At 44.9% G+C, this 12151-nt stretch overlaps 1 protein-coding gene across 4 annotated transcripts in view; it reads right to left on the bottom strand.

Moving 5' to 3' along the window:
• The window catches only part of jag2b (jagged canonical Notch ligand 2b), a 39980-nt gene that overhangs the window by 26908 nt on the left and 921 nt on the right, over nucleotides 1–12151 (bottom strand). For all 4 annotated transcript variants that reach the window (XM_068577105.1, XM_068577106.1, XM_068577107.1 and 1 more), the window contains exon 2: nucleotides 11769–12089. In XM_068577105.1, the coding sequence (XP_068433206.1) occupies nucleotides 11769–12089 (321 nt within the window). The remainder of the gene's footprint in view (nucleotides 1–11768; nucleotides 12090–12151) is intronic.

The raw sequence follows: 12151 nt of genomic DNA, 5'->3' as shown, positions 1-12151 counted from the left end.
TGGGTGGGTGTGTGCATATGCCAACGCATACAAGAAGAACTGTGAGTGGCAATGAATGAATTAGTGTGCGATGCCTGCCCGTATCATGAGACTATGCAAGTGTGGCAGACAAACCTAATCATGAGGAAGAATATAAAGAAAGAACCGGTGGCCATAATGTGAAATTCACTTTTTGAGTGTGTCTAAAATCCAGTCTTGCTTGAGAGCCTACATGTTGTAATTGTTTGGGTAAATAGTTCCCCGAGTCAGTGCATGTTGGGGTTGAGCAAAGCCACGGCCTGGTTTCCCACAGACCATCCCACTCTGTGATTAGCTGGATTAAGTGACAGCTGCCCAAATGGTTCGAACAAGATAGATGGATGGGCAGGGGGATAAAGGGGAGGTGTGGGGGAGGGAAGGGGGAAAGGCTACTGAACAAAGACCCTTGTCCCAACATCATAACTCACCCCCATCCCAATCAAAACCATTGTCCATGAAGAGACACAGTCAGCACAAGGACAATTAGTGTCAGCATGTGTGCTGCTGAGCCTGGGCAGGACAGTTGCACAGGCAAAGTCAAAAACACTTCCAGTGGTTATTGCACGAGTCTTTAATTGTATATCTCCCACAGATAAAAAATAAATAAATCCTAATTTCATTAAACTGCCATTTTCTTAACACAAAATACACACATCAGCAACATCCAACGCTGAAATACTTCAGAGACCCCAAAGAATCCTCCGTCAATCAAATCTCAAAAACCCAACCCGGCCCTTCCCCTCGTGGATTAGAGGATTTACTAGAAATCCTAGTTTTCAAGTCAAAAAGGGGGGCATGGTGGACAAAAAAAAAAAGAATTGAGTGTTTATGTGTCATGTGCTCAGTGAATCTGTGTTTGCTTAAAATTATGTAACAGTTCTATATTGGCATTGCACCAAATCAATTCACTAAATTCAGGTATTTGAGTCACCACAAAAGGCCATTTTCCTGAAGACAGAGGATGTGGTCATGATGTCTGGGGAGAGCCACAGGTGTAGGTTCCCACGCCAGATGAAGGCTGGATGGGTGAGAGGAAGGTAGCCAGAGGAATAAAAAGAGGGAACAGAAAGAGGTGGCAGTGGGAAGTGGAAGCCGGGGCAGGCTGGGGTCACTAAGCATGGGATCTGCACGCTTCTTTTTCAAAAGAGGGGTCAGCCCTCTGCATGTGGGGTGATGAGCGCGTTTGCATTCGAAGAATACCAAGAATGTGAGATCCAGGCCTGGTGTGTAATCCCGTGGGAGATCCCAGTCTGCCAACAATGCAGTATCAATGGAGGGGTGAGTCTGCATTGTGGATCTGACGTTTGATTGACTCTTGGGGGAAAGTAAGGACCTCGAATGTTGATTGAGCTCTTTAACTTACTACTAGGCGCTTTATGCCTATCACACCATAACTAGAAACATCCATAGATGTGTATAACCTATGAAACCCCGCCACCCTGAGCCTTTTCTGTTCCCATGTCATTGATAGGTGACCTGAATGTCCACCTCTCTGTTCCTGACTCCTCCACGGAGAGCTACACTGACAACTCCTGATTTATTGCCTTCTGATAGGACATGAGGTCATCACGATTCATCCCGTGGCCAGTAATCGCTGCATGTAATCTTCATTAATCTGTGATGTCAATCCCAGCTTTTGGTTTTACTCGGGCTGAGTCTACGCTGTTCCAGTAAGGGCAATCGAGCTACGGCAACTCTGCTGAACAGGCAGGGCAGTGGGCCCAACGGCGTGTGATGCAACTTCGACCCTCTTCGGACAATTTAGAATTACCTGGAAAAATCTGGACGAACCGCAGCAGCACCATCTCTCTTAATGCGCAGTCATGGATAATAGCCGTCTCAGGAGGAGGAATAATACGAGAGCCATCCCATGAAATTATGTTAATCAAGTGTGAAATGTTCAGCTGCATATTTTAGTCTAATTAGCTTGGGACTAACTGGATACTGAACAGTTTGATATTAACTCCTAATGATACTGAGGTTAATTAAAGAATTAGACACCGAACAGGATGAATGTCCCAAAGACAGCCTCTGAGAGCCAACCAGAGATTTCCAAAGGGAGGAGAGCTTGTTTGGGGGTTGGGGGAGCACTTTCTTCTAATCATGGAGGGGGCGGGGGGGGGGGATAGAAAAAGTAGACATGAGCTGGACAGATCCATCTTCCCATCACTTCTGCCTGGAGCGTGGACCCAAATGCAAATCTCTCTGTCGAGCTCCTCACTGTGTTGAGAGGATCAAAGACCTCCAGTGGCAAAAGTCTTGCAAATGTGGGGATGATGTTGGCAGGCAGAGACGAGACAGACAAGTTGGAAGGTTTTGACCCCGTTTGACATCCGTAGCAAATGTTTCTGTACTTCGCTCGTCACGTAGACGAAACCGGAGCTCGACAGTCTTGCATAAGCAGAATCATACGGCGGTTACAGCTGGTAACGCCTTCTCGAGCGACGGCGACGTGCCCGGCCTCCAGTTTCCCCTCAGGTGAACACAGTAACACTGCCGCTGATAGCACCGTGTATTGCGCGTCGCCATTTTGAGAATAGGCAATAGATATGCTCTGGATTCAGCACTTTTAAGTTGTTTGTATTTTACTACCGTGCTTTCCCAAACAAACACCAGCAACAGTCAGTTTAAATACTAAACTCCATCCCATCGTCTTCACCATGTACATAAACCCTCAATCATGAAGGCCATGCATCAAATGTCCCTCATTTGAAAGCTTCTACCTGAGAGATACATAGATAAACCAGTAAAATGATCATCTTCTACCGCTACAACTGCAACGAGTGGTGGAGAAAGAAGGTTACAGACTCCCTGCCAGTCATATATCTGTTGTGTAGAGAGGTGGGGGCTGGCACACAAGTCGATTGCCAGAATGGTGTGCCAGGAGATGTCGCACGGAAGGCAAGGCGTTTGGCTGGCTGGTGCACACCGGCTGTGCACACACACACACGGCCCATTGAACATGCTGCTACTATGCCAACAGGGTCATTACCCATGCACTTCCAATACAACAAACCCCTCCCCTCCCGGTGCTAATTAACCAGCATGATCCAAGAGTATGCAACACGTAAAACAAACACCACCACATTGGCATAGAAAAGCTAAATGATTCCATATAAGGGCAGACGATATGGACGAGCTGACATTGGGTGATTTACTGTTTAACTCATAACAGAGTGGATTTTAAACTATGAACCAAAATAGCTGAATTTCCTGCACGCTTCAAAATGAAAATGTCAGTAAAAAAAATAAAAAATAAAAAAAAGGAAAAATTAAATAGACCAAGTCGTTTTTATACATTAAAAAGAGGACAGGTTGTTCTTTTATTCAAAAATGGAAGAATTTAAATCTGAAAATACTGGTTTGACAAGGATTGCAATAACATTACCTTTTAAGACTTCATCACCTGAGCCGAGAATCAAATACCCTAAGAGCTTCAAAGGTATTGCTCAGTTCTTGTGGACATTAGTCACTTACTTCCTCAGGTGTTTATTTGCCCTAATAAGTCCAGGAGCCACTTCTGCAACAGACATACTTCAGAAACATTAACAGGCTCTTTTCTGATTCAAAAACAACAGGGCGCCTGACTGGAGTGCAATACAGCTCCGCCTCCCGCCGAGCCCCATTATCATTTCAAACAGGTTCAACAGTACAGTGACAATTTAACTGCCCATGTAATGACGTGCTTTAATTACCCCCACAAGGAGCCTCTACCACCTGCACACCATTCATTTAACAAGAGGCAGGGGATGCAGCGGGCCAGCGGTGTAAAAACACAAAATCAATACGGAGAAAAATGTGTGTAGCTGTGCAGCAGCACTGAAGCAGCTGGCCTCGTGCATTACATCCTGTGGCGTTGAATAGTCACCGTTATTGTCACGAGACACCAACACCTTTTTCTGTTGTGCTGGAAGGACATCAGCACATTTTAAAAAACGTGTGGCATTGAAAGTGTGGTGAGGATGTTTTCAATCTTCTCAGCCTTGGTAATTGCAGAGCGGTTAATAGGACGGTGTTAAAATGTGTGTCGTGATGATTTATTGATGTAAACGCACCACCTCTACAGCAGTAGCAGTGCTTCTCAATCTACAGCTATAGTTTCACCTCACTGCCTCGCCCCACACACAGTTTATAAAGAAATTACTTCTTTTTTTTAAACTTTAAATACATTGTTGCCTCCTAAATGGACTCACAATGTTTCGCCATTTATTATCTTGTTGATTGCTTGGACTGGTGAGAGATAACTAAAGAGGCCAGAACACTAAAAAACCTCCTAAACTACATTTGCTGAAGGGTTTTGTTACAGTTCAAGAACAGACTTTTGTGGTTTCGGCATAATTTCCAAACCCAGTCAGAACACCTTGTACATACACTGCAGGCATAATAACAGGCTGATATAAAAAGACACGAGCAACGTGTTGGCATCAGATACTGCAGACATGAACACACAATGGAGCTTCCTCAAGTGTCACACAAGCTCAGACCCACGAGAGGCTGCTCTCAGGCCAGCGCCTTGAACCAGGCTTAAGAACACACCCATGGGAATACCTGCAGCATCATAACAAAAAGCATTCGTGCAGTCGCAGTTCAGAAAACACAATCTGAACAAAAAACAACATTACATGCAGCCTTAGGTCTTATGACAGAAAAAAAGAATGTTCCCTTATTTGACTTATGTCACATTGCTGGCTTGACAGCGGTCTGTGGCGGATCGGAGCAATAGAAGAATTACTACACCATACTGTATTTTAGTCACTGTGGGGAAGACAAAAACCTGCACCTTGCATGTCCGGTCACCTCGCATCATCTTTACACAAGTTCCTCATGATCCCATTTGAAATATTTCCATGCCCCATAACCAATGTGAATGCTTCTCACAGTGCAGCGGTCTGCACAGAGCCACTATCCTGAACAAATAGAAACATAATTAGAATATTTTCACACGCTGTGGGGACAGGATACGTCTCATCCGTTTATCTTTTGAATACCTTTGTTGGTCAGGTGCAAACAGAGGGAACAGATGTGATGGATGGCAACAGTATATGATGGCTCATGAGACACTGACTCCATCGTCACTGCCTTTCAGCCGCCCATCATCAGACTGGTGAGTTGAAAGCCAACGACAGACTACGGACAGGTTCTGCAGGTTGATTTTGTACACAACCGATTTTAAAAAGACAACCGCTGGTTAAAACAAACTTCTGGACGTAGTCCCGACGAGCAGCTTTGCAAGTGAACTTGGTAAGGACGACAGTACCAACGAGAAACTGGTGCATTTTGGCAGAAATGTGCACAGAATTAGTAGAAAGTCGCTTTAAAAGCTCACAGCATCACAGGAACTTTTAAACGATAAAAATAAGTTAAAAGAGGGATACAAATTAGGTGGACACTTTATCATCTCTGACACTGGAAACTCTCCAAGCAAGTGATGAAAAACTTCCTGAAAAAACAACCAGCTTATTGTTTAAGCTCTTGTTTGTCCAACATTAATGGAGCACATTAAAACATTGTTTCCCTGAAGCTCAGAGAAGGAAAACAACCTCTTTATTAATGGTCCCTGAAAGCAGTCATTTCCCACCCGTACATGCTGTTCTTCATGTGAAGTCACGGACCGAACAAAACCGTGTTCTCAGAGGAAATCCCTGCCGCCTCCTTTAACGCCACAACACAGATCTATTTAATATCAAGAATGTAGTCAGAGTCAGATGGCGATGACAAGAGTTCTGTCCACACGGGTTTCCACAGGGCAGCTGTCCAGATCACACAGTCAAGACTACACTGCATCTTTGTTGATGAACGGAGCAACAACGCAGACGTCTGTCAGGCTTGTGAACTCTGATGTAAGGCATGTAAGACTCAAGATGTGCAACGTGGACCGACGGGGAAGGAACCGGAGTGCAGGGGTAACAGTGGTCGTGGTTTTCTTCTCACTTCCTCAATGATTGCGTTTTAAATTACTTTTTAAACATTGATGCTGGCAAGAAAGAGCAACACATTCGGAATGGATCCACAGCTCTTCGCAGAAATCCGATGTTGCGTGCAGATTCTCTGACCGCTTACAAAGTTTTGCATAATCCAACGTAAGTGTGTCGGTGAGGAGGAAATGCTATTAGAAATGTTTTAAGGCAAATAAAATCAAGAGCGTGTTGTGTTTAATACTCTGCACAACAGTAACTTTAGACCCATCAGAACTACTTAACATGTTTTTTTTTTAAACAGCTGTACTATTGGAAAAGTACCAATATATTCCTGCAGTCTTCGTGACGGACATATAAGCTTTTTGATTTAAGCAATACATTTTTTGTCGATGTGTGGAGCAGCCAATAAAATCATACAGTTAGTGATCCACTAAATGCTGAAAAAAAAAAGTCATTTTAACTCACGTGACACACACACACACAATGGTTGTCTGCATAACAAGTTAAAATAAGCTCAAGGAAACAGTCCTCAGAAAGCGCCGTCGCTTCACCTCGGGGGGGGTTCAGCCCGGCTGGGCAGTAATTGCATAATCAATACGGAGCTGAGCTGAATCACAGGTGAGGCTGGTGTGAGTGGTTTTCCACGCAGCAGCCCTGGGACCAGAGGAGAAAGGATGGGGGGGGGGGGGGGAGCCACTGAAAGGAAAGATAATTGTTTAGAGGCCAATGAAGCCGTCTCCTAGCAACAGCGCTGACAAACTCCGCATCAGGTGTGGCTAACCATGGCAGCCGGCGTTAGCCTCTGCTTCTGTGAGCGCACGTGAGCATCCAGAGGGGAGGCTGTACAGAGGCATGGCATTTCAATAAGCTACCAATAAAGCCTCCGTTCCAACCAGGGGAGGAGGGGGGGGGGGGCACGAACAAGATGGACAGAGAGCTCTGTACCAACGAAGATTTTTACACCCCAAAAATTACAACTCCCCAGTATTTCAGCCATTTCTACAATCGATAACACTTGTGTATTATTAAAGAAAGACGAGACATGCGGCACAATGCCCGACATTCGCGCAAAAAAGAAGTACGACAGCTACACTGTGTGCATTCGCCGTACACGTGGCCAGAACACAGAGCCAAAACTATTTAAATAGTTTGGGTTTGTTCCAAGAAAACAGACTCAAGCAGGTCTGTGCAGATCAACCCGTCGTTTAAACGTGAATGAGATCTTTTACACTTCCCACTCTTCCAGATCTACCTCAAGAGACTGACAGCATATCACACACAAGTGCACAAGCAACAGGCCAAACGCACTTGGTACATGCATTTCATCCCTTGATCAGAGACACTCCCCACAGGCTGGGTGTCATTTTTATGGGGAATATCGAGGCTTTATTTGTCGTGAACATCCATTCCAACGACGCAACAACAAATTGTAATTCAGAATCTGCAACTGCTCAAGCGTCCCGATGGTGGCTGTTTGCAGGTCACATGCATCTATTTACTAGCCGAGGGAAGTCTGATACATATCCAAGTTCAGAGCAGATACGGTTACAAGCAGGCTCACATCAAACGGACGTCCGGCTAATGTAGCTGGGGGCGGGGAGTAAGAGAGAGAGAGAGAGAGAGAGAAATTCCACCGGCAATTTCATTAGTGATCAAATGGAAGTAAGACGTGTCCCTTTCCCTCTCCTGAAGTGCTAACACAGCATGGGCCAAAGGAAATGGAAACTCGATCAGACAGGCCCAACGAGGTACAGTAGGATGCACATGCTGCAGTACGGACACTGAGAAGCACCTTTAATCTGAACGATGCATCTATAAACAAACAGTCTGTTCAATATTATGGGACACACACATTTTTCTTTCTTTACGAGACTTTGAGCGATACGTCCCCCATCTTATGTGCTGGCTTGGCTCTCTGTAAAATGTCAAAAAGTACATGCGTGGACACATCTGAAGCTCATTGAGTCCTCTTGTTTGTACACAAACAGGAATGTTAAAAAACAATACTTTGTGGTTGAGGAGTGTGAATATTTCCTGATTAATGGAAGCCAGATGCAGTCACAGCAACAGGACTGCATCTTGCCGCCAGAGGTTTATTTTTAGCTACGCAAACGCTATAAAAAATATGAGCCACAACTGTACTTTAGTGTGAAGTGCTGGAGAAGATGCTCTTCAACAGAGATGACGCACTGCAAGCTCTGCCGATGGTTTGAATTGGTACACTTCCGGCCTCCTAAGTGGGCGTGGTCATGGCGTGCTCAGGCTTATTAATAGACCCCCATGCACAAACAGGGCCTATGTAGAGATGTCAGACCAAGAAGCTGCCAGTGGACAGGTGCCCCGAGCAGCTGGGGGGTTCTGTGCCTTGCTCAAGGAGGCGAACTGGAACCGAAGCTACCGGTCCACACGTCGCACTTTGTCTGTACGGGGATTTGAACCGGCGACCGGCGAGAGAAGCACGGCTGGCCCTCGAAGTTAGTTTAATTTTAGAGATAGAAAGTTTTACTTTCCGCTCCTTTCCTGTATTTCTGCTAAGCTAGGCTAAACACATCCCGGCTCCAGCTTTGTACTTAACGCACAGACATGAGAGGGGCATTCAGCTCCCTACGTTTGTAATACAATGTCATTGACACAGTCACAAAAGAGAAAATAAATGGAAAAGAAAGCAAAAGCAGTGTGCAATTACTGAAAATTCAAACCCGTGGGGGAAGCACCGCGTGTAGGCTGAACTCAAGAGGTGGCAGCAGCATCAATAGTCTCTTTACTGGCAAGACAAGCCAGAGCTGGAGAATCACTGGAGGACTTCCAAAGAATGGATAAGCACCATGCAATCTGAGTCAAATCAGCCATTAGCGACTGCATCACACTGGTGTGATGGTAGCTGGGCCAAGAAGAGACGAGGCTATGATGTCTGTGTCTTCACAGAAGAGGAGGCTTTTCCCAGAAATGCAGGACGAGTGTAACCGACACTCCACTGGAAGATGAAAAGTGCTCTTTGAGAATTTGACAAGTGACTATTCAGACAATGAAAAGGCATCAAAAGGGTATTGTCACATCTCAGGATTTCAAGGTCTATCCGAAAATCACTGTTTTGTAGGAAAGATACGCAATCCATGCAGCTTTATTGTGTTCACAGTGACATTTTAGGGGTTACAAAAGATGTCATTTTTGTGAATTAGAGACCTAAAGTAAAATTATTCCTGCATTCTTTAATCTGCAGATTGTCTCAAGATGCTGGGTTGAGGATGACAGAAATGGGCAGTTGGCCGGATGACACAGCCTACAGTACACTGCATCTTTGTTTCTTCAGTGAGGAAAGCGCCAACGCCACAGCAAGTGACCCCACCGGCCTGTTGTGACATCTGGCACTAGAATAGTGCACCGTTATCAGCCCGGGCCACTTAAGAGCAAGACAACACACCAGAATAGCCCTCTTCACCTCTGCCTCGAGGTGTCGGTCAATGAGTCCAATGAGAGACCACCGCTGGTCCATATTCTATGTCAGGCGTTTTACACACGGAGCATTGGCAGCACCTCGGTTAGCCCAGAGGGCAAACGTCGGCCTTAACCCACCTGATGGCCTGAACAAAAGCCTCCCTCATTAAATAGGTGGCTTTTTCCGTGTGAAATCACACCTTTGCGATTTCCCCCTGAAGCTTAAAACACATAAGCAAAGGCTGCCAATTGTCTAAAGGCCAAGGCCATTAAATGCAAAGACGAAACCTGGATCAAACAGGCCGAGCTTTCTGAGAACCATATTCAGAGCTTCTCATTATTATAATCAGCTATTCTTAAAAAACAGGGGTTCAAAACCTAATCATTAAGCTTGTTCAGTCCAACCTATCATTAAATACCCAGAGATATCCAGTTTACTGTCAGAGGAGACAAAGTTAGCCAGAAAACATGTTTGTTTAAACAAATCTGAATATGTTTTCAAAATAGTTACAAATTACTTTTTCTATCCATCAACTAATCAGACTAATTATCTTCATACTTCCAATTAAAAGCACATGTATTCTGGTCTACACAAAAGTCTACATTTCACATTTCAGTCTAGTTCCCTTGACCATCACTACATTACAAATCTGATTTAAAACATGAAGCAACGTAACAATATCTTAGTTCCTAAAACACGACTATATTACCTGTCATTGACCATTAATGACTGATTGTCATTAAAGAGCTTAAGGTCATATTGGACTTCCTCTCGAACAAACAACTAAACGTGTGTTCACTGCGCCAGGACCAGCTCTTAACACACTTTATTTGTGTGCCTAATCCATCAGCTCTCGCTCCTCTGGAGTCACACAAGCGTAATTGCCCTGGAGGGGCCACCAGGGGCCACCTGGCACCCACAGCAGGAGACGGAGCTGTGGGGGTGTAGAGAGCCGTCAAAACCAGCCAGCAGTACATACCCAACCACTGCCCAGAGGCATCGAACACATACTACACACTCACAGCATGATGTCAGTCATTCTTCATTATAATGAAGAATTTATTGGTGCAACCACCCAACACACAACCAGGCTGCACCTCATGCCATGTCACGCATTACGCCAGACTTCTGGTAAATGTTGCGAACAGCTATCTCACGAATGTTGAGTCACACCTTTTTCTATTCTGTGGAAATCCAAAAACAAAACACTATTTGAACATGAAATTGACTTTTCAAGTATTTCCCAAAAATCGTCCAACAGGCAGAAGCAAGAACTGTGTGGACCGAGCATTAAAGTCTGAACAAACCAAAGTTCCACTTGATGGATTGCATTGGGATGAAATGGTCCTGAACATTGTTGTAATTCAGCCAAATGTCACACATTCTGGGAGGTAAAACACACTGCCATAACCGTTTCCTCCTCGGAGAAGTAACAGCGTTCCCCCTCCAGGGTCTACATATCTAAGCATGTCCCCCAGTCTAATTACCCCATCATGGTCTTGGCAGGTGCAAGCTGGTGGATTGGAACAAAGCCAACCCCCATATATCAGAGCAACTTTAAAAGATGACCCAGATGACACTGCGACCCACTGTAGCTGCAATCGGATCCTCGTGAAGCATGCGATCGTTTGACCGTGATGTGCGTCCATTCTCATCAGGACTGGATGCTGCCATGAACCCCCATTTAACGGGGTCTGTCCTCCCTGCCAAAGGCGCGTCACGTGACTCAGAACAAGGGTTGCTGGTCAATCGGGCGTCAATGTGATCCATGTAGGTGCAGTTTATTTGGATCATGCCAACTTGGAACAATACTTTCTTTCGGTCCAGCCCTCTACTGTACAGATGTAGAGTTTCCTGCAGTGTTAGATGGCTGCAATTAGAGCCGCAACAATTTGCCAATTAATCAATAAGTCCCTTTTCAAGCATGAATGTCAAAAAGCCAATGGTTCCTGGTTCTCAAAATGTTCGAATTTGCTACTTTCTTGGTTTCACATGACAGAAAATGTACTTAATTTGTGTTGGTTTTTTTTGGACTGTTGGTTTGACTTAAGACTTGATTTTAAGAATAGAACAGTGCAATAAGTATTTTAGGTCATATGATTAATCCAGACTGGATTGTATTAAAGAAAATAATAGTCACCTGTAGCCTTAGTGTAGCCTTCGTGTAGCTTTAGTTTGCAGTGACAGAAAATGATTAACTAGTATCAGATCAATGTAGCTGTGATGTACAGGACGGGACAGCGGAAGCAAAGCGTGCGTTGCTCAGGCATGTGTACACATACATCACAAAGTGTTCAATTAAATTCAGTGCTCCACGTCTCCAGAGAAGAACGTGCCAAGGAACACTCTTCGTAGACTTAATTGGGAAAAGAAGAAGAAGAAAAAGAGGAACTCACCGGCCATGCAAACTGGAATGGGATCAAAATCTTGCCAGTATCGCCGATTTTATTGGGGTTATTCTTTGCGCTCTGAAAAGAAAACGTATTTCCACCGAGAACTTGCGTAGATCCAGCTCCAAACGTGCAGGAGCCGGAGGTGGTGACCACCATCTGGAACTCTTTCAGGCAGATCTTGAAGTAAGTGTCGCACTCGTCTCGAGTGCAGCGCAGGCCCGGGGAGCTCCTGGTGCCGTCGCAGCACTCCCCGTTCGCCAACTCGCCGTTTACATTCGCCACGCTGATCAGCTGCAGCTCGAAATAGCCGGTTGACTGGGACACCTAGGAAAGAAAAAGAAAAAAAAGAAAAAGAAAAAAAAACAAACCCAATTTAAACATAGGCC

Source organism: Clinocottus analis, unplaced genomic scaffold (genome assembly GCF_023055335.1).
Source record: "Clinocottus analis isolate CAN_PGR_092001 unplaced genomic scaffold, fCliAna1.0.p SCAF_15, whole genome shotgun sequence".
In the NCBI taxonomy this organism is placed as follows: domain Eukaryota; kingdom Metazoa; phylum Chordata; class Actinopteri; order Perciformes; family Cottidae; genus Clinocottus; species Clinocottus analis.
Note: the sequence above shows the minus strand (reverse complement) of the source record. Positions and strands in the feature narration are given on the sequence as shown.